This window comes from Adelges cooleyi, unplaced genomic scaffold (genome assembly GCF_023614345.1).
Source record: "Adelges cooleyi isolate 19-005CV unplaced genomic scaffold, UGA_ACOO_1.1 ACOO_flye_CR_arks_rails_tigmint_CR_PRNA_519, whole genome shotgun sequence".
Lineage (NCBI taxonomy): Eukaryota > Metazoa > Arthropoda > Insecta > Hemiptera > Adelgidae > Adelges > Adelges cooleyi.
In genome coordinates, this window is record NW_026096208.1 from 411,397 (window position 1) to 436,134 (window position 24,738).

General features: G+C 31.7%; 1 protein-coding gene across 1 annotated transcript in view; it reads left to right on the forward strand.

Annotated features, from left to right (window-relative positions):
- The first annotated feature begins 4,153 nt into the window (after positions 1-4,153).
- The window catches only part of LOC126842338 (uncharacterized), a 75,695-nt gene continuing 55,110 nt past the window's right edge, over positions 4,154-24,738 (forward strand). The window contains exon 1 of the mRNA XM_050579268.1: positions 4,154-4,623. Coding sequence (XP_050435225.1) covers positions 4,332-4,623 — 292 coding nt within the window. The 5' untranslated portion in view covers positions 4,154-4,331. The remainder of the gene's footprint in view (positions 4,624-24,738) is intronic.

Below are 24,738 nucleotides of genomic sequence, written 5' to 3' on the forward strand. Positions count from 1 at the left end.
AGATCACCCTCTATGTATATATAGATATACTTAAACGGGCTAAACCCAATAACAATGTTTTAGGATGTATACAATAGTTGGACTTGAAACAGTAAGTAATAATAACTATTGTAAAGTTTAAGTTGTTGTGCGCAATCTAAAATAATAACGGTTATAGGGATAAACAATGAATCTGTTTCTATACACTGAAAATAATTACACTTTGGTAGTAGTTTTTTTTCAAAAACATTTTTTTTAATTTGTTTAAATAAGTCGGCATAATATTCAAAACGGCTCCTAGTTCAAATTTTGCCAAATATTTGCTTTTATTATGCCCCTTAATAGCTCTTGCGGTTGCCATTGAGAGGATTGCATGTGGTCTGTTTTTAAGGAGTTCTGTGTAGGCAACATTCAAGATAAAAGAGGTTCACAATTCTGTAAAGAGGTTCGAGTTCTTTTTGGCTACTTTACTATGTTATGTACGATTTTCATTAAAACAATTTCAGTTTCTTGTAATTAAACAAAATTAGATTTCCCTTTTTTCCCAATATTAAAACCCAATTTTCTTACATAATAAAAATCAAAAAATCCGGTTAGGTATCCGTAAAGTCGCCAAACAACTTTTATATATTTGTATAGAATTGATGAAATCCTAACCATCCTAATCCTAGTCGAAATAAAATTTAGAAAAAAAAACACAGCTTTTGGGTTCATATTATATATTTCATGCTCACGTTAAGGCGTTGGTGAACGCACAATTTGGCCTACCTTCGGCGCCGTTTTAAGCACATTACACGTTGGAAATAATATTATCGTTCGGTTGTTGTTTACACAGAAACAACAATAATAATCTACGGTAATATATTCAACGGCAAAAAGTAGATGCATGCAGTGTAGTTTAACGACTGAGAACGACTTAAGAGCTACACGATAAAACAAACACACTTGGGCGCCAAGGTCAACAGAGTGGTGTTTATTTAAAACATTAACCGCGACAAGCGGATAGAGATAAATCTATGGCGCGAACGCGTACCTAATGCCGAATGCAAATAGTAAGCTCATTGTTATTTCAAGCATTACTTGTGCGGGCGAGCAATGTTTTCAACTGTACTTAATAGAAAGTCTCGGGTTTTGTGTAAAACAAACGCTCATAAACCCACATCAAAAACGTCTCGAATGGATTTCGAGTTTCAACTTGGATAATTAAATTTATTCACAACTTTATACCGTCAAAACCCCCCCCCCCCCAAAAAAAAAAGGATGTTATGAACTAATATTTAAACCTTGGAAAGTAAAATTTATGAAAACATTGATGAACTAACCCTTTTTTAGTACCCTAAAATAATTTTTTTTTTAAGGGTTGAAAATATGTTTAACTTATTTTACTCGTTTAATTGCAAAGAAATCTAACATTTTTCCTACAATAGATCAGCAAAAAAAACGATTTAAAATAATTAAATAAAAGATTTCATATAATTTTTCGGCTTCATGGTTGCCAGCGGTCAGCCACGCATAAATTGAACCACAATAAACCAACATGAATAACCACATAAGTTAAGCTAAGCGAGTTAAGACTGTCGGTTCTCCTGAAGTCTCCTCGAGATGCATATTGAGTGGCAAATAACAACTAATCTCGCGAAAATTTAATTTAGTGCTAATTACCTTAAACATTTTAGAGTACTTAATAAAATATATCAAATTCAAGCTGACCTAAATTTTAAAAAGAAAAAATATATGACATTAGTATAGACCTAGTTATTTGCTCCGCACCACGGAAAAACATTTAATCATAGATATGTTATCTCTTATCACTTATCTCATATCTCTTATCACTTATATTTATTCTCTTTTAAGTTTTGTCTCTTCTCATTTATCACTTATCTCTTATCTCTAATAACTAACCTCTTAGCCCATATCTCCAACTGAAAGTGAAAGTGTAACGCGAAAATGGTGAAATTAAATTTCTTGTATCCAGCCCAGTAAAATATCCATGTTAAACGATCCATTAAATGGCGGAATTCAATGTTTTGGGAATTATCGTTGAAATAATAACAATATAAAAAAGTTGTAATTGGAGGAATAGAATATGTGAGAGTGAACCTTTTCTGCGCTTCAATTATTTGTGAATACCATGCGAATAAGTTTCAATTGGTATTATAGATAAGGTGTTAACCAGAAGCTAACCGTGCCAATGCTAATTAATTAGGACTTATTTTTAGCCGTTTACATATTTTATCATCCATCATCTATCATTCTCCTAGAATTACACTAAAAGTAATTAGATTGTTGAAGTTATAAAAATAATAATGGAAAAAAAATGAAAATAACAATAAACGGTAGATAAAAATGACAAACGAAATTAAAAGAAATATTTTCTGGTAACTTTAGGTTGAAGAAAACAAAATTCGTTTCCATCTATTTTTTAACAATTGTCAAACAATAACGGTGAAAAATAATAACAACAATATATATTTTTATAAGCTTGTTAAAGGGTATTTTCTCAGACCTAAGGTTTCGGTAAAGAATTCTCATAACTATATATTGTAAAAGTTATTTTATTTTAGTTTGTTCATTTGTATGTGTTTTCAGAAAACGTTTCGAAAGCATTCGTTTGATTAAAAATTTGATTACTTTGTTTATTAGATTAAGAATAATAAATGAGCTCGGCATGGATCATAATAATTACAGGCACTTGTTTTCGTTGGTGCACTGATTATTAAACTTTTATTGTTGCTGTTGCTGTTACTTTCCATCTCTATGTGTCGAATTTAACGAAAACGTTCAAACTTCTGACCCTTTTTTTCACATTATTTTTTTTATATTTTCAAACAACGCACAACACAACAATGGGAAAATAATCAAAAAACCGCCAAACTATATTTGATATTTCTTGGGAACGGGTAGACACCTACATAGGTGTTACACCGTTAAAATATCGTTAACCATTTTCCCCAGAAGGGACAGCTGGTTATCTTTTTTTTTTATCCTTGAATATATCACAGACTGCAGAATGTTCAACAGTTCAAACGGACTTATAAAGGTCAAGTTAGAACCACCGTTTTCTTTTTATAATCATAAAACATATTTTATCAGGTAGGTAAATTTGTTTTTAACGCACATCTTATTTGACGATGGGAATTCCACACAAAATGGGCGAGCAATGTTTTTGACAACATTTTAGTTAGAGATTAAAATGTGTTTTTGAAAATATGAGAACGTGATCAATACACGCGTTGACAAACCGAAAAATATCATTTTTACAAATCATTTCCTACATTAAAATGTTTATTACAATAATGAAAAGCGTCTACAAAATATATAAGTATACTATGTCGTTATTTTGTTAAAATACACATACAACTTAGAATACTTATTTGTACAAATTAAATGTTTCCATTAATTTATAGTGATAATAAAATATTTTCAGACAATATAATCGAAAAAAAATCTATCTATCTAACAGCCGCATCATACTGAAATTATGTTTATGCAAACTGATAATTCCACACCTAACCAAATGTTTTATAAGTTATAACCAAGAATTAGTATCAGGTAGCTCAGAAGTTCTTAACCTTTTTAAAGATTTACTGAACTCTTGTAAATATTCTTTATCTATTCCAGTTCATAAAATATTTAATCAATCACTAAAATTGGGTATTGTGCCTTTAAATTGGAAAACTAATTACGTTTCTCATATTTATAAGTCTGGAGATAAAAATTCTGTATTGAATTATAGACCTATCTCTAAATTATCCTGTTTGCCTAAACTCCTGGAAAAACTGATTACTCCATATGTTACCTATTCCTTTAAAAACGTTCTTAGTTTGAATCAACGCGGTTTCATGAGTTCAAACTCCTGAATTTTTTTTTCATATAGATATGATAGTTAAACGGTAGTGATAAGGTGTCGACCAGAAATTGAAATTCGACTCTTGGCCAGCTCTTCTCAGACCACCACTGCACAGTGCCGGGCGTCGTGGTGCTCTCAGACCGCGCGACGCGGTGGGAAACCGCCGGCAACCGGTCACACGGCGGCGGCGGCGGCGGCCGCGTCCCGCCTCCGCGGCAACAACAACCGTTTTCTCCCGCTCTCGACGGCACGGCCGCGGCCGAGACCACGTGCCCGCGTTGTGCCCACACGATGATATTTATTTACATTGGACCGGTGCGACAGTCGCATTCGTACGGCTGCGGTGGTTCGCTCGTTCGCTGGTTTCGCCGTTCCGTCCACCAGAAACCCCCCCCCCCCGAAAATAACGCGAAAAAACCGCGATCCGCGTTTAATAGCCGATATTTTGTGTGATATCAATTACCAGGCGATTTTCACCTCCTACCCAAGAAGCCCCGGTGGTATGTTCCTAAACGCGGCCACCGCGGCGGTGGTGGTTTGCCTCTGGGCCCTGTCGGCCGCGCTCCAGCAGCAGCTGCACCGGTGCGAGGAAGGCGGCCGCGTCGGGTTCGAGCTGCTCACCGGCTACGCGGCCAGCCCGGCGGCCAAGCACGCCGTCCGCGACCAGATGGCCCTGTTCGCCCTGCCGCAGTGCATAGACGCCTGCAGGGACGACGACCAGTGCGCGGCCGTCACCTACGAGACGGGCGCCTGTGTGTCGTTCGCCGCCATGCCGGCCAAGACCGCCAACTCGGGTGAGTGTCATCGCACACACACATTGTTATCAATATATTTTAACTTTAACCGGCTTAAGGCGTTTTGGGGGGGGGGGCTATTTTAGCCAAAGAGCTAGACAAAAAAATAACAGGTTCCAAGAAAACTGAGTAAACACAAGTCGAGAGTATCCATGCAGATATACATGATACATCAATACACGGATATGTCCACATATATCCTTGTGTGAAATATATATATATATATATATATATATATATATATCCTTATATCCTCATATATATACACACAGAGTGATCCAACTAACGTAAGACACTGATTTTCTAGAAAAACATTAATATTTGGACAATTTTAAACTTTTAGGTACATATTTGACTACATTTTTCAATATTTTGAAAATTTTCAATCACCAATTCTTATAAGCCAAAAAGAGGTATTTTTTTAAATGGTAACACACGTTTTTAACTATATAAATTTGTAGACAAAACATTTAAAAATATGTTAGCGTTTGAATTTTTTTTTTCATTTATCTGTTCATTAGTTATGTAAAGATACTACATTTCCTCTTGATAATTATCATATTTCTTCGGTTTACCAAAACGGGTAGCACATAAAATTTGTATTTATGTTCGCATTGTCCAATCGGCGATAACATTCTAACGACTAGGAAGTCATTATAAAAGATTTTGAAATAATGATCGACAAACGGTTCTTATCTACAGATTACTTAGATTACAGGTTATTTACTATATCACTTTGTAGTAACGATTGAAGATATTAAGAAATACAGTGAAAAAGTCTAATTTTTATAAAGTCTTAACAAATGAACAAATAGATCAAAATTCAAACGCTAACATATTTTTTTTATTTATTTGCTACAAACATATGTTGCCACTTAAAAAAATGCCAGAAATCCCACTTTTTGGCTTAAAAGGATTGGTGATAATAATTTTCGAAATATTGAAAAATCTAGTAAAATATGTACCTAAGAGTTTAGGAGAGAAAAAATTCTCAAAATATTCATATTTTCCAAGAAAATGAGTGTCTAACGTTAGTTGGATTATCCTGTGTATATATGTATCCTTATATCCATATATTTATAACTCTGCTTAAACCTATTTGGACTTACGGACTACAACTAGTGTTTGAAGCCTATGATATTGGATTTTTATTACTTAGGTATTTCACTATTCGGCCCCACTGTCGTACAAATATAAGCTTCCCGCCAATTTTGGAGATAATTATAGATAACGGTATTTTTAAACACGCGATCACTATCACACATTATAGTTGATTTAACTTTTACGTTCAGTGAAGTGTAATATATGTATAAATACACACTGTGTATTTTTTTTTTCTTAATATTCAAATTTTAAGAAAATGTATTATGAAATTTAATTCGGTACTGAAAGGGTAAACGTTGCATACCCGTTTTCTTTTGAAAATAATAACAATTTTGTAGTTTTCGTTTTCGAAACAATTTAGTTTGTATTATTCAAATTTTTTATTATTTTTTTTCGGGGAAATTTACAAAACTATCAACTCTTGAAACACTTTACCCTAAATCAAAACCTAACGGGTTATGTGTTGAGCAAAACTATAGTATAATGTTTGTGTGTATTTAGTTTGGCCTACTAAGTACAAAAGCTGTTTGGTATTTTGTTATTCCGAGCACGAATTTAACATGTCCCCAAATATTTTAACCATATAGTTATTATTTTAGTCGGTCCAACCGTGTACATTTCTCGGCCATAATGAATACAAACGGCTGGAAAAGGTACAAGCGGTGTTAAATAGTAACATTAAAACATAATATTATTATTACCCGCGTGCTTTACGGGTAAGCCACACTAATCCAATACAAGTCTACGCTATTTTGGAAAACAACTGGGGGGCGGGGGAGGTCTTTGTGTTAATTTTGGGCCGACACACCTTAACTGTCGTATGGATATTCATCTCAGAGTGTCTGTGGAGACTTTAATGACTCACCGTGTCGTTTGGGCGGCCCAGTGCAAAATCCCACACGGTTTAAATTTTTAAGTTTGCCACACACTTATCTCTCTCCATACCCCTCCTCGGCTCGGACAATTGTTGATAATTAACAGCACAAGTGTCCGACGGTAGACCGAGTAAATCACCGAGTAGTAGGTGTACATGCCATGCGTTTCTTAAGAAAAAGTTTCAGGACCTACATATTATATTTTATATTGTTATTAGTATTCGTTTAACGACCTGGCCACGATGGTCGTTCGTACGCAGGTACGATAATAATATATATATAATATATATTATAATATTCTACCTTTATGTTACATTATTATCATTATTATATACCTCTATAGCTAATATAATACACAGATGCAAACAATGCGCCTAAAGATAATAATTAATGAGCCTTAGAATAATTATTAACGACCGTTTTAAACGTGCGCACTAATCACAATATTCGGTCGCTTTATACAGGGTGCTCCCGTTTAACGCTAATTTTCCCTGACAATAATTACAATTTGTAGTTTTTTTTTTTAGAGGGGGGGGGGGAAGACGTTCTAGTTGATTTTGTATTACACCAGTAGATATCCAGTTTGAATAATAATAATTATTAGAGTTCTGTAAAAAAAGGCAAATGTTTAGTGTGAAAATAACATAATAAAACAATTTTTTTACAAGACTAAAAAATCTCGAAATATTGCAATTGTCTTCTGAGATCCTGTGTGTCTTACATACCGTTAAATGGATCATCCTGTAAACACAAATCTCACAAAGTAGACCATATTACGGAGTCGTTTGTGATCACTAGAAAATATAATCATTGGCGATAATTAGAGGCAATTGCTTCTGTGCATATATATACATAAATATATATTTTTTTTTACACAACAAATATTTTAAATGGTTTTACAGTAATAATTTTAAAACAACGATGTGAGAGATGTTGTTATAAAAAAATCTGCTAGCTAATCAATTCGCATTTGGTAGTACTTAATTGAATTTCATAAAAAAAAAAAGAATACTAGGCTAAAAAAATGTCTATACCGAATATCTAATAAATATGTTTGTTGATAAGATTTAACAACTTAATTTGAAGATATTATTGTTTTTATTAAATTTTTTCTTGTCAACAAATTGTTAAATTATAAAAAAAAAATCTTGCTAATTACTTATTATACTTCTTGTTGTGATTAAATCAGGCTAGAGTGGACTTAAACTTTTTTGCTAAATCATGCTAAAAGTCTTCCAGAAAAGGGTGTCAATAAATATTCAGCGCCCCGAAAGCAATTTTTAATAATTTTTTAAAAGGGCTTTTAAATATTTCAATAGTATCCATTGTCATAATCCCCTCATCGATCACCACCCATGAATGATGTGTAGCTAATAATTTGTTACATAGTACAGTTAATTTGTGACCAATTTTTTGTTAGTCAAACGGGTTAATGGTGTTATGTTAGTAGCAAAACAACAAGTTATAAATGGCAAATTTACAGGTTTACTTAAATTTCACCTAAGTTGTACACTTTGTAATACCGTTGTGACATTTTCAATAACAAAAAATTGTTACGTGACAAACAACACATTGAATAGATATTAATAGATCATTAACTATAATATTTATCACATAGAAATGTCATTACTTGTATCTATTTATCAATTAAATTATTTTTCATGCCGTTAGTTTAGGTTTTCCTCTACTTTTTCAGCTTCCTTCCTAAAAAAAAAAAAGGTTTTTAGACAAATTTTCAATAATTATTTTAACCTATTTACTATGTTTATTTAAATCAGCTGTCGGTAATCCACAACCGTTTAACTAGGTAAATCGGTTATAGGCCGATATTCAACCGAAGCCGACCGGAAAAAGTAAACTATTAGCAATTTATTATGATCAACGTTTAATGCAAGTTTATGGTGAAAAAAAAAACTATAATAAAACAGTAGAAAAAAAACATATTAAAATCAGAATACTCGGAAACCGTCTTGATAGAATGAGTTTTTTTTATTTTTTTTTTAGACTATCAATATTATGATTGTGCTAAATTTTGTATATTTAGTTACCTTTTGTGCTGGTTTAACTGTGATTTTTTTTTTTATATACACATTTAACGCTTAGACGTTTGCTAAAACGGTTTAAGGTAAAAAAAAAAAAAAAAAACACCAACAACAAATCAGTCATACTATTCAAATAGCGATTCGCACGAATGATAATATTATTTTAAAATCCAGTTTGTTTTCCGTCGAGAAATACGGAATTTATTTACTTTTTTTCTTGACCGTTATTTCTCCGACAATAAGAAAATCATAATAAATCATTAGAATTGCGTTTATTTAAATATTATAATTATTATTTGTAAATCCATTAATACAGGGTGCTCCGTTTAAACGCGAAGCAATCGTTTTCTTTGAAAATAATCGCTATTTTGTAGTTTTTCATTTTCTGCGTGAAACGATATTCAAATTTGTATACAATATATATATACTTTTTTTTTGTTAAATTCTAGATTTAAGTGATTATTACAACAACAATAATTGGTTGTCGACCAGTAGGCGTTTTAAATTAATTATTCTTAATTTAAACTAAACACAATAGGTATACGTTACTGTTAAAGTTGATAAAGATCCAGAAAGCAATGGTAAAAAAAAAAATGAATATTTTGTCATTTTATATGTACATATAATAATATAATGTAAAATAACATGGAAAGACATTTTTTATTTTTTTACAAAAAAGACAAACCACAAAGTTGCTATTATTTTAAGATATTATGTTGAATGTCTCACCCTGTATATTATTCTTTTTTTAACAAAACTCTTCCGCGTTTCAATTGTTTGGACTACCCGTCGATAACTTGTTAAAAATAGAAATATTTTGTTAAAATTAAAAAAAAAACTCGTTTACCACGTCCAGAATGATTTATTCGAAAATCGACAATATTATTGTAATAAATAAACATAATAATATTATTATTGCGCTGTACCTACACGTTATTTTTTTTTATTATCACTTTACTTCATTGCAAACACTATTATCAGTAATATTATCTATTATTATTCGGTTAGCCGACACACCGCGGACGGTTAAACGACGCTGAACCCGGTTATTGGTTAATACCGCTTGACCGGTATACCACGGGTGTATACAAATACATTAGGCTCGTGCTCGATTGACCGCACCGCCGTGTCATGTCATTGCAGTCGTTTTGCATTTATACTGTCACGACTCGCACACGGTAGTTGGTTATAATATATATACATATATACCTATTATTTTTTACTATGCAAAACGCGTGTAATTTGAAACATTTTTGAATAATAACAATAATAATGATAATATTATCGTCGTCGTCGCCGTAAAACGTGAAATAACGTGAAAAGAATGAAAGCAAAAAAAAAAATGGCACACTGACATAAAAAAAAAAACAAGAGTATTACCGCCGGACACCTCTCGGTAAGTCGTTCGATCGTTCGCATAAAAATGTGGAAAAAAATAGTAATAATAATAAAAATCACTGTCGCAAAACGCGTTTTCCTAATGGACCGTAAATGTCGTGCTTTGTTGTGTTTTTTTATTATTTTTTTTTTCACTTTACGGCAGACGTGACCGGTGCCTCCGAACAAGGTTAGAATATCGTTCAGCGCCCACCCGTATCCAAAACGGTCATCGATGGAATCGGCTGGATCCATCGATGATGTCCGTCGACGCTCGACCGAGTTTTCACGAAATGATAATATTAGTATGTAATAAAAATAAATCCTAGTTGGGCTTAATTAAGAAAGTAGATTGCTTTTTAATAGTATTCTAAAATGTAGGAAAAACTAACTCGGTTGACAACGTTAATTGAATCTTACCTGAAAGCACTGATAATACAATTATTATATTATTGATATTTTTATTATCAATGCCTCAACGGGTACCAACAGGTGGACACGGTTATCACTAAAAAAAATTTGGCGGTCATCTTAACAACCAGTGCAATGTTATTGCAATACATTAGATGTTGTGTATTGATAAATTATAATTTTAGGATAAATGAGCAGATAGCTTCCATACGTTTCATTGTTGTTTACATTAAGTGTCCTTAAAACTGTTCTGTAAAGATACCATAGTTGGCCTAGGAACGGCAAAGGTAATTCAGACCTTTTAAGAATTTTGAAAGCTTCCTCAGAAGTTCAGTAAAAATTTAAATCCTTTCTTGGAGGATACGACCGATATATCATTAAGGAACCGTAAAATAAAAATAAATTAAAATTAAAATAAAACTTTTATTATTATAAGTATAGGATGATTCGTTTTAAATAATAATCAGCAGAAAAGTTGTCGATGGACCAGTTTTGAATGGTTTTTTTTAAAAGTTATTTAAGTTTAAAAGTATTTATTCAAAAGTGATTGTCAACCGTTGTAGTAAATTATTATTCTTAATTTAAAAAGTCAATGAAATATATACCTTGGCCATTTAAGTCTCAAAAGTTGATAGTTCTCTAGAACTGACCAAAAATAAAACGCTTGTCGAGTCGGGATCATCGTGTAGACTTTCTTGATTTTAAATTGTCTTAGAACTATTTAAAATATATATTTTATTATTGAGCAGTTAAATAAAAATTATGAAAATTTAAAGGGGGAAAACTGTGTTGTTATGATACACAACTTTTAAGCTCTGTAGTAAATGAACTGTATCAGATAAAGTTCTAAAACTGTTCACTGCATTTCTACATGCCAAGTTGTTTTTTAATAAGATTCTAAACAACAAAATCCGTTCATCGGTTTCAGATAACTGCGTGGCTAAAGGACAATTTAACAATTTTCTTAATTATTGCAAAAAACTTAAAACATTTTTTTTTTAATTTTTCAAATTCAAACAGCATGGGTTTTAAATCCGATCTACCCGTGAAATATCTTATATTAAAGCCAAGACAAATATCTATCTACCGTCTCACTATTGGTGTTGAAGTCTCGTTCTTGAAGTTATCAACGTCATTATTTTTTTTTACATTTCAATTGCCGTACTTACTTGATTTTTACATGAATATGCTATTGGGCTGGATACAAGACATTTCATGTTGCCATCTTCACGTTACACTTTTACTTGCGGTTAGAGATAGGAGATTAGTGATAAGAAATAAGTGATAAGAGATAATTGATAACAGATATGAGATTACATAATATCCACGATTTAATTGTTTTTCAATTGTAAATTGACAATCTCAATGTAATATTATTTTCCGAATACCGATTGTCTTTTGTTAAATGGATCACCGACCGATGTACCTACATAACAAAAATAATAATATGTACTAAACAGCATAAGGTTGAGAACGCTTAATACATATTATATTGAATAAACACAGAGTTAGGTCACGGTTCTCCTCCAGCACAGTCAGAGTAAACTAATATATTATAATATAAATAATAATAATATACGACTTGCATTCATCATCCGAAATGAATTACCACGAGATGCACGCACAATAATAATAATAATAATAATAGAAGGTATAACCTCACACAACATCATACCCTTCGGTGGCATGGGGTTTTAGGTAATTTTTTTTTTAAATACTCTGTCTAACGGCTTTATACTAATATACAGTGTAAGTCATAAGACCTGTCCATCTAACGAGGAATGCGACTTGTTTTATCATTCTAGCGGGGGCCTAGATTATTATTATTATAAGTAAGTAATAAGTATGCCCCAACAGACACACACACAGACACATAGGCTGTATACCTAAGGGGAACGACGCTGTCGGGGTCCGCTTTCTTTAAGTTGATCTCTTCGGTGTAATAATTATTAATTAAGTAAAATAAAAAAAATCTCCATTATATTTAAAATGCCAGTATAGGCACAACGGGGTCGGAGTGGTCACGGGTCTACATCAATAATTATTATAATTATTACTAAAAGCGGTAAAATCTCTTTCAAAACGCTAAGATGGTTATTTGATTATTATTATTCGATACTGTACAATTAACATTGACTAACATTATCTAACTAAAATGTCTCTAAAGTGGAAAAGTACTGTAAAAATAAATCACCCTTTGTGAAAACAAAAAGGTAGTAAAGGACAAATAGGTATTACATAATTTTATTAGGTTAATGTTTAAATCATAAAGTGTCAAAAAAATCACTTTATCGATGGCGAGCCACAACATATTTTATTAAAATATGTTTTTTTAAAAATTTCAATTTTCTTAGCTAATAATAATATTGTAAGCTTATCTATATATTCTTAATATTACTAGGTTGGCCAGGTTAAAACACCAGAAAATAGAATATTATTATGTTGGTCGATGATTTCTACTTTTCATCGTGCGTTTAACTTGCATAACTTTAAAATAATTTATTCAAAACTGGTTGTCTGTCGACCAGTTTAAATTTTCGGAAAATTATTCTTGACTAAAAAAGTTAACCAAGTATTATGTACGTTATCATTTGGGTTTCAAAAATTGATAGACTTTTGAACAATACCAAAAAAGAAACCTGTATTCTATGTGTTGTTACTTTTACCCGGCAGATAGTGATATTAAGAATAATATATATATTTTATTTTAAGCTACTCAACAAATAACGGTACTAAAAAAATTATATTTCAACATTTTTTGGAGATATTTTAGTCAATTGTACATTGCAATACTTAAACTGTATTATTCTTTTGGTTAATAATTCTAAAGGCCCATCAACTTTTAACACTTGAATGGTAACGTATAGTATAGATAGGTATAGATAGTAAAATTAAAAAATTTTAAATAATTTACTAACAATTTTTCCCCGCCCCTTGCTTGAACTTGCCTAAACTTTAAATGTTAATGAAATTAACTATTCCAAAACTGGCTATCGACCGGTAAAAATGTTCAGCAAGTTGTTTATAGTTTTTTTTTTTTATAGTCAATTGTACTTTGGAAAATACAATCGTTGTCAATTTTAAGAGATATCCAGAGTGCCATACTTTAAATGGATCAACCCGTGTATTATCTTAAAAGCTTGCATTTTTGGTAGTCGATCATATTATTATTTTCTTTTGGATATTTTTACCTAGACTCTTAATAGGATACAGGAAACACGAGATCCGGATGATAAAACCAAATTACTATCATCCACAGGTTATCTCACCACGTTAGCACGTGGGCGCATTTACCATAATATCTACCATATAGTAATAGATATAATAATATTATTGTTATTAGTATTATTCTACACACAGCGTTTGACTCGCACTTAAAACTGGTCCGGGCAAAAAGCCATTAAAATAATGTGTAAAACGGACCGGACCGAATTAATAATAATAATTTATACTGTGTATATTATTATAACAGGTAGTTAACTATATAGGAACTAATCCGGAACTATTTATTAAGTAATCCTATCCGATGGACTAGATAGGTATTTTTTTGCCACACCATCTGTTCGTTTTATTTTCCAGTTTTCTCGCTCGACAGTTTATTTTTACCATTTTTTTTTTGTTTCCAAGATAAACCACACTAGAAGTGAAATTGTGATCCATCTGACATAATATTTTACATTATTTTTCAACACTTAGAAAATGTCTACCTTCGTACCGTATGCGAAAAAGAGTATGGACTTGAAAATATATGTTTTCAATTCCATAAATATTTACACAACTCATTTTTGGGTTTTAATTTGTTGCAATTTGCACCAATCAGTTGGTATATGGGTAATTCTCTGAAACCAAGGAATTCGGAAGTCCGCAAACTTTTACTAGACTTGTGTTTTGATTTTTAGGAAACTCATATTTTTCTCAAAGTGGCACCAATTCAAAGCTTTTACTTAGAATTGCGTTTTCGAGAGACAGCCACATTGCTCGAGTGTAAACATAAAAGTAACATTGACCGCATTTGGCATATCTCATTTCTTGATGGTTATTAAACAATGTGATAGTGAGAAAAACGTAGTCCGGCAATTCGTCATTCAGGCCCTCACAAAGCTGAATTTATTAACTGGAAGTGTGTTTTCTATTATTTTTTTTCATAATAAGTGCTTTTTACAGTCTATAAGTGTTCCAAAAATATGGCTTTTCTCAAACCTCATTTCAACCAGTAGTTAATGTTTTTGGATGCGATTTTTAGTCCCTGATTTTTTCAAAAAAAACATTATTATGAGGGACTGAAATTTTACATATGGTTTTATAAAAGTTCAATGTGATGTTTTATGTCAATAATAGTGTTATATTGTTATGTATTATGTTTGTTGATTAAAAAAATTTGTTCGTTTATCTGAATATTTGTTTAGTCCTTCGCACCGCCGTTCAATGGCAATTTCTTTAATTGAAATTTTCTACTAAACCAAGAATTTCCACGACCAAGGATATTTAATGGTCATTAATGTAAACCTTATGCCGGATTAAACAGACTTATGAAAATAATTTGCGCACACTCCTCCGTTTTGCGTGTATAAGGGTTGAAGGGTTGAAATGTTCCAAGTGTTGAAAAATAAAGTAAAATAAATAAGTACCTACCTACACTGAGTGAAGAGGGGAAAAAAAATAATATTATTTTCCCGGAAAATGAGCTTCTCACGTCAGACGGATCACGCTGTATACTTTATTTTATTATACCTACATCATCGTGTCAGTTTGAATAATATAACGTTTTCCCTCGTTACACACTTTATTTGTGTACACGAGTAATATAATATATATATATATATTTTTTTTCAACCAAACAGTCATCGCACAAGTGTGACTGTCGTATGAAGAATGAGTGGGATTATATTGGATTTTCTCGGCTGTATGCACTAAATAAATGTACATAATCGTGTACACGCGTTATCTGACATTTGTAAAAAAAAAATGAAAATGAAAAAAAAAACGGAAGCCGTGTGAGCTTACAGTGTTTGTTTGTATACCCACAACCGTATCATTAACATAACGTGTATTAGTGTACCGAATTTCTGGCTATAGTAATAATAATAATATAACATTTGAAAATAACGTTATATGTAGCACATAATAATATGTAACGCGATAAACGGCTTTTAAAAGGGTATAATAAAAAATATAGTCATAAATAATTATCATCGAACGCGTTTACATAAAAAAAAAAAAATGATACTTTTTTTTTTTTTTTTTGTACATATATCGAGTTGAGGTTTTAACCGTTCTCCTCGGTTAATAGCTCTTGCTTATTGTGTTGGCTACATGTTAATATTTCAGTGAACGACTACTATAATGGCTTAATGCAGGTCGACAAATGGTTAAACGACCCGAAGTTCTAAAATGTGCGATAAGCACAATTATCAAAGTACACTTTATTGTATAATATATTATACCGGACGTTTGTATTGTTTTATTATGTCGTAAAATGTATAAGCAAACTAAACAAAAAAAAAAATCAAAACGTTACTATGAAAATACAACGGCTCGAGTTGAAATAACTAAATTACATTTTACAACACCAAATCGATTTTTCTTTTTTTTCTGGGTTAACTTTAAAACATTTTTCTACGAATATTCATCTGATCTGACGGCGTTTTCCTAACCTTGTCATGTCGAAAATTACCTGTATGCATAGTAGCTGTTGGAATAGGTAAAGTTGTCACCAGAATAATTATTACATTACATTTTTCTAGTGCACATTTTTCAATACGGAAACATTTTATACAGAAATTTCATGCGCCGTTATCGCGTTACACTATCACTTTCAGTTAGAGATAAGTGATAAGAGATAAGAGACGAAATTTAAGTGATAAGAGATAACATATCATATTAATAATAATTGTTTAAATAGAATAATTATTTTTCTATGGTTCTATTTTAGTATAATATAATAATAATAATATTTGTCCAACGGTCGGGTCATCGTACTTACAAGTATAAAAAAAAACGGTATACCTAACCGTGTGGGGGCGGTGTGCAATATTAATAATGCGCACAATTTGATAACAATAACAATAACAAAATATAACGACACTGTAAAGGTGGGCGAGGTGATTTAATATTCGTTAGCCGCGTTTCGCGAACACGACCCGCTATAACGTGTAAGGTCTTCTTCGTTTGTATTTATAATGTTATTTTGTATAATGTATGTTTTTTGTAATGTAATGCAGTACATGTGTTACACGTCGTGTTTAATGCGATGCCCACGACGGTGTGTGCGGACAAGACAGTACAGTGTCGATAGGTAAAATATGAAATTCAGTCCGCGATTCGACCCAATAACGGAATATAAAAAATATTTTTTATAATAATATATTGTAAAAAACTTGCATTCATAACGATTACACGCGGGTGTGTTGATTTTTCCAAACGTTTTTTTCCCACTCTTTCCAATGGGGCCGGCTATTGTGTTGGCCATGCCTAATTATATTACTGTTTGATATTTTTCTTCTCATTCGGTAAATTCATTACTCATATTAACATAATAATAACATTAATATGTGGAAGTCACCATCGATGAGAAACGAAATTATTATTTCTTTGTATCCGAAATAGTTTGGCCCGTGTCAAAGTGTTTTTAGTAAAATTATTAAACTTTTAGTTCCAAAAATCCTCAACTTGTTGGGTTTCAAGTTACATGGAAAAAAAATATACTACTTAGAATTCAGTTAAATTAACTTGATTTGATCGCATCAAGTAAATGCAGTTATTCCATTAGTTGTCTAATCTGCTTGTATTTTGTATATTATATTGTACTTATGGCAAAGCTGATAGTAACTATTAAAAAATGGTCCTGCATGTTATGATAATCATTTTTTTAAACCCAATTATTAACTCAAAATTCGATTTGAACACACATCGAAGCAATTTAAAATTTAATAACCGAGTTCTAAAAAAAAAAAAGAGGTTTATGCGTTCAATTTCGAGGTAGTCAATGGCTTTGTACGGAAGACCTTAATATAGTGCCAACAATACAAATGATCCCGGGATGTTTTTTACGGTACTTTTTGAAAATACATTTTTATGAACGCCCTCTACCCTTTAAAGTGCTCTTAACCCTTTGGTCAGTAGGTCCTTTGACTTTTCTCTTATTGTACACCCGTGCATTATAGTTTATAATCTATACAAACATAAACATTACCATATTTTTTGTATAGAAAAACTCAAGCAACACTTGTGGTTGTATAATATGAAATATTTAAATAAACCCTTCCGTTTAATACTTTCTGTAAAATAATAATCCTAAAAATACGAGAGAAATCCATGAAGTTTTGATATCGACTTTAAAATATCAAATTTTTCTTTGACTTTTTCAATAATAATACAGGCATTCATTTTTTTTATTTTCTAATATGATTATGATTTACTCATTTTATATCATTTGGATGCACACATGAGCTTAAAAAAAAACAGTAATACCTTATTTGGACTAGAAACCTTTACCGCCGTTAGACATTACACATATCAACCTGGTTTCGACTACTAACATTTAGGCAAGGTTTTTTTTTTTTTTTTGTTAATTTAGCATTTTTCTAAAATTAAATAACGAGTCAAACCGGTAAATGCTGTTATTATTGTTAAACTGTACTCAATATGTGAGCACGACTGGGCCAGACATAACCCAACCGTTTTCACAGCAAGAAAACAGCTATGCCTCCCCAAAATGAAATCTCCATCTGCTGTACAATGTGGTGCTCGAGAACCGTGTGATTAAAGTCTAAATAGTTGGCTCCTTAATAATAATAAATATATTCACTAGAGAATATTGTCTACGGGCAACTGTGTACTACAACAACAACAACCGTGACGGTGCGAGTTTAAAGGTGTATACCGTGTGTGTAGGTAAGTGTTTCTCTCGTGAGATGTAATTCAACGGGGTCAAGATGGGGTGAAGTGTTGCGTGGGTGGATTTTTAGACAGAAACGGATGGAGGAATAACAGCTGTGACAAAGAGAATATTGCAGAAGGGAAAAAAAAGCAAACTAGAACAGCAACCCATTGTGGAGATTGTAGAGTTAAATTTTCAACCTGTAACCGTTGAACATGTATTGAGTCTTCTTCTTCTTTATCTTTGCCTTACACGCCCAACTACACGGGGTCGGCCACCCTAGTCATACACCTCCATAGAGCTCGGTCTTCTACATCTCAACCTAATTCATTCTCTCTGATTTGTTCATTGCAATTGATACAACTCCTAGACCCCCCCCCCTTATGTTTTTAATTTCTTGTTCTATCCTCTCTAGTCACTCCACTCGTCCATCTTTTTTAAATTGCACGGTACTGCGTAATATAGATATTATAGACAATAAATTTTGATTAAAAAGTGTACGAAATACAACACACATAGGTCGGTACAACACAAAGCAGTGCAAGGCTGTGCGACCGATGCTAATAAAAACGATATTATTGAAAAATAAGCGTATCGTCACGACGGATGTACTTGGATGTATATATCTAATATAGATAATTTATATATATACACTGTATTACCTAACCAATGCACATCTACAGCAGTGTATAATGTAATATATATATAAGCCAAAAAACTAACAGTAAGCGTTACGGTAGTGCCGCGATGGGCTAATTAAAACCACGGCTAGGTACGTTTTCAATTAATTTAATCGATTTCATCTGGATTTATTTTTTCTGGGATTTTTTTTTTTTGTTTCTAAATATATTTTCAACTCTCGGCGGCTCCATTATTTTATACTAATTATTTTCAATCTCTGTGTTTGGCGGTGAGAACTCCAGCCTGGAGAACAAAACGTAGATTCAGAAATTTGAGTTGTACTATTAATTTATTAATGCCAAAATATTTTTAAAAAATAGTCGCGCGACACACAAAGATACTCAAAATGACACGAAGACGTTTTTGCCGCCGAAGACCTGCTGAAATAAGTTTCTAAGGTGTTGCTAAAAAAAATTGCTATATTGTTTTACTAAAAACTTTTGGTCTCATTTTTTTGAACAGACAATTAAACAGTCAATAGATCATTAGTTATACCTGCGTTTATTATTGTTTCAACTGGCATGATAATTTATAGTGTAATATAATTTGGCAGTAAAACGTTACATAGGTCTTCTTAATTTTTTTATTTGAGTATATCAAAATTATGGAATCTTAAAAAGTAAAAATATTTTAGGAATTGTTTCTTCGCCGAAGACTTGAGAGTGAATAATATTAATCTGAATAAGAAAAAAAAATGAAAAATGATCAACAAAGTAGATGTTATTCACTGTTAAAATAATTAGGTATGACGTATGAAGTTATTATGCACTTTCCTTTTTAATAATTCTTTTGAAATTTATTGTTTTTTTTTTTAACTAACAGCTGTGCAAATAACCCCAAAAGTAAGTTTTGACCGACTAAATCTTTACTAATCATAAAAAAATATATGCCTTTGTGGGATAATTAAAATTAGAAAAATAATTAGCTGTTCATAACTGCATCTTCTCCATTTTTTTCATTTTTTTTTATTATAATCAGCGTGCTGAATAGTTTTAATTACAATCACCGTTACACGTATATATATTAGAAAATTTAAGCCTATCTAACGTTTCTTGGCATTCATTGACATTTGTAACTATTGATACAGTTATTATTTTTCAGAACTAATCGATCACAGTATCATCTCTGTGATAATAATTATCATACAATATCAATAGTTTTTTTTTTCTATAAAAAATATCCCAGTTGTCCATATCAGTTTGTAGCTTATTGCTGTTAGCTGCTTTTATAAGCTGTTCACTATTGTGATCTATTAACCGTCTTTGAAGACACTCGGTGCACGGAATTACATCTGCTCTGAACGTTATATTATGATCTTTTTTTTTTTTTTTTTAATGAAGAACCGAGTGATCAATTGATCAATCACTGTAATGAGAGATAATGACTAGCGGTTAAAATAATACAAGAGGTGACACGGTTTTCGCACCACACACACACACTTGACCCGTTGGTCGCCCCGGGTTAACGGTAGTGCGCATATTCGAATCAATGAACTATTATTTCACTATTAAATTTTTATATATTATTTTCGCTATTATTCGTCCGTCCACATTCAGCGCACGAACCGAATCGTTTAACAAATAATAAATAATAATATAATCTAACCGTTTTCGGGTGACACAGTTCCTGAGGTATTCTTTTCACTGGGCGGGCTCGCGCGCGCTCACACACATAATAAACACACAACAATAATTATATATATATATATATATATATATACTCTTTCACCCGTGTCCAAAGACTGGCCACACAGTGTATGATAGCAGTCTTTTGTGAAGAGAGTAAAAAAAAAACGCGCAAACACACAAATAAAATATGTATTAAAATCGCATTCGCAGTAGTAAGAAAAAAAACATGCTCCTATTGTCCTATTGTTGTGTGTATTAAAAAACGGTTTAAGCTAAAAAAAAAAAACAGAAAATAGCACAGTAAAGTCGAAAGGTGTTAATATTGATTTTCGTTGAAAGCTAATCTTACTATGATCTTTATTGTTAAAATCATAAATTGATGGCCTTTTTTCAATTAAACTTAATAAAATTTCACCATCACAAGCCATTGTAGTAATAAAAATTGTGTTAATTGTTATTAATTAAAAACTGGTTAAAATATTAAAATTTTACACTGTATATTGATGATATAATAAATACTGGCATACAAAAAGTATTGGTTGTCTAAATATAACTAAAGAAAAATGCAGACACTCCAGACAGTAACAGTCATGACTGATGGTATTTGAAGCAAAAATGTTTTTTTGTTTTGTCTTTGTGTTGTCAATGTGCGCGTTCAATAAAATCCCCTTTGTTCTAATTTTAGCAAGACTGTGTTAGATTTCTGATGACATTTTGAAAACTAATTTTAGTTTGTCTTTTCTTGTTTTGACTAATTGGTATGCGCATAAAAAAACAAATTGTTTTTAGTTGACTAAAACAAAATGTCTGTAGATGACTAACACAGTTTTGCTCTTTTGGTGTGCGTTGGGCCTTAATCTCTTGGTTCTTGTCATCGTTGGGTGAACGATTTTTTTGATTTTATCTGTTACACAGAAATGCATTGGTACCAACCCCCAGTGTGTTGGACGACCTGACCGGTCGAATGGGAAATATCCTTGTAATATTCTAAAATATAATTAAACGATATTTTAAAAAAAAAAACCACTATGATTGTTGTCGCCCTGTATAGATAAAAAATAAATCAAAAATGTCAACAAACATAGGTGTTAAAGAAGTATTAAAAATACTTAAAATTGTATTTATATTATTGGGGTTGGAACGATTAGGGTCGGTCTTCGGTCTATGATGCTTTGCTTTGACCAAATTCAAAATCAAAGATATTGTAATGAAAACATTTTTCTGAGACCCGTTCACTGTTGACAGATATACTTTCAGTTTGATGTTCAGAACTCAAGTCCTTGTTTTCGGTTTGTCAATGTGTATTGAAATTTTGTCTTCACTTCTTATTCTGTACAGATACGAGACACTTATATTTCATATAAATATTAATGTTTTATAATCGTCCATGTAATGTATTCAGACATAAGAGTGAAAAAAAAAATAGCTTAGATTAAATTTGGCAACAAATCTGATCCTTTCATACTTTGTGTAGGAACTCATAATTGTTATACATTTAATTTGGCACTGAAAGGGTTAATTAATAAATATTACGGCTCAACGATTGCATACAAGTACATAAGATATTGTATATTTTGAGGAGCATATCGGTTGACTGTATAAGACCCGGTTAACTATAAATCTTTTTACCCTTTTTTTGCAAGTGTCGTCGGCCAACCGAACCATTATTTACCCTTATAAACCCCTTTGTGCAAGACGATCGCGCATTAAGCGGACCGTGTCTGAGTACATACACATGTTTTTTTGGGGAGGTTTGTTCGAGTGGGTTGTCTTTGTTCCAAGTGCCAAAGGGCCTGAATCTGTGCCTGGGAATTGAATAAAAATAACAATAAAAAAACCATACACACACACAAAAAACGAATTTGTCCCTCTTTTCGGTGCACTCGCAAAGGATCAAACCAATCTACATTATTTATTTTACGGATTTACACGTGTATATTACAACGTTGTACGATAGGTTATTCAAATTTCGCGTTACAGTTGATTTTTTTTTTAACCACAAGACAATAATAATATGTATATTATGTGTTAGCCGGAAAACATAAAAATTATTCAAACGCGGTCCTTTGTACACTTATAATAAATTTAACCGAACAAAAAGTCACGTTGAATTTCCACACAGAAAATATTAATCTAAATGATAATATCGCGAGGGGTGACTATTTGAAAGTCAAATAACCATTAACGGTGGGATGAAAATACAATTTCACTTGTCAAACACCAGTTCCGGATAATTGTTTAAATTAGCATACTATATTATCCCGAGCGAATCGATAGAAACAATTTATTTTGCTCATAAAAGTGTATTTGGAAAATTAACATGCATGGAAATCCATAAAAACATCATCAGCCGTTTCACCAACATTTGTTAAGGATTTAACTTATTGTTAATTATGTTTAACAACTAGTCGGTGGAAATTTGGTTTCGTCGAGATTTGGTAGACTTAACACATTGTTAAAACGGTTAAGTAAATCAGCCAAAATCAGCTTGTAAAAAAGTTAATCAGCGTATTAAAATGTATTGTAGTACTTATACCATAGTATTTATATTTTTATAATTCAGAAATTGTTTTATAATTTTTGTTGACTGAGTATACTAGTAATATATAATAATGAATTTCATATTTAATGAGGAACTTCTTTATATTGAGTGTTTAGAGAACAATAGAAAAGACAACTTCGATAACCGTTTATTGGGTAAGCAGAAGTAGGTAGATTAGGTAAAAAGGAATGGCACAGACTTGCATTATACATTCAAATATCATAATTTATTGTATTTTGTAATTTAGATAATATTATTATGTCTTGCCTGACCTGAGTATAACAATGGAAATAATTCTTATCACTTCAAAGTAGAAAAAAATATTTTTAATGACCTTGATGACAAACTATTTTTAGACAATTTCTAAACAATGTGTTAAAAAATTATGTATAAATTAATTATATGAACCGAAACGTTAAAAGAAAGTAAAACAAAGTGCCAAATAATAACAAACTGACAAATTAAATAATACAATGACTTATCAGTTATCACATATATTAATAACCAATGAGAACGATGGAATCGAGGTAACCGCTTTGGTAATCCAACTAACGTTTTGTTAACATAACAAATAGAATTTAACAATAATAATGTTATGGTGAAACAGACTTAATATAACCAGATGGTAAATTCATTTGAATTGTTTACTGACAATGTGTTAAGAGTGTATTTAACAATAGTTGGTGAAACCGGCTGATTAGGTTGGTTGGCTTGAAAAGAGAAGCAGCCCGCTGATGTAAGATAAAAGTTTTGGTAAACGGTTAGTGTACTTAGATTTGATTTTTTAAATTAAAAAATAAATAATAATTAACCAAACCGAGAAATCTAGGATACTTACCGTGGTAATGGCGCCATGGACGAGAGGACCTGATTTTTTTTTGATACTTATATTTTTTTCCGAAACACTTTCTACTTGTGTATTATCATTGTTATTATTATTTATGAAAATATCTGTTTAATCCGATAAAAACAAAATTAATCAAGTCGATATTTAAAAATTGCTTTTTGTTTTTTAATTTTTTAGTTGTATTTCTTTGTCCGAATTGAGACGTTTATATTAGAGAACAAGGGCCTGATTTCAAATATTGGTTTTTTTCAGTGGACACAAAAACTTGATTATCTAGGTACATTATTTTAATACTTTATAACTTTGCCTGATTTATTACCGTTTATTTTATAAAATATCAAATTTTTCATTTCAATTTAGCACAAGGAATTTTTTTAAATGTTCTGAGACAACCGAGTCTGACCAAAGCGAATGGCGACGATGAATAATAATTGACTTTTCACTGGACGACACTATAGAACGTGACCGTCACGGTTGACACAGGCGAAGAACACACAAATATCGCCATTTTTGTCAGTTCGGTCGTGGCGTGGCCGGGTTAATTAAATACAATATACATCCTCTGTGTGTTTAATCCGGCGGTTAGTAAATGTGTTAAAAAAGAGAAAAGAAAAGAAAAGAAAACCCGAGAGAAAGAAAGACGGCTAAAATTTTAAGCGTACACCACACGTAGCAATAATATCGTTTACCATGTCACGACCGTCTCTCTAAGACTCTTGTCGGGTCGAG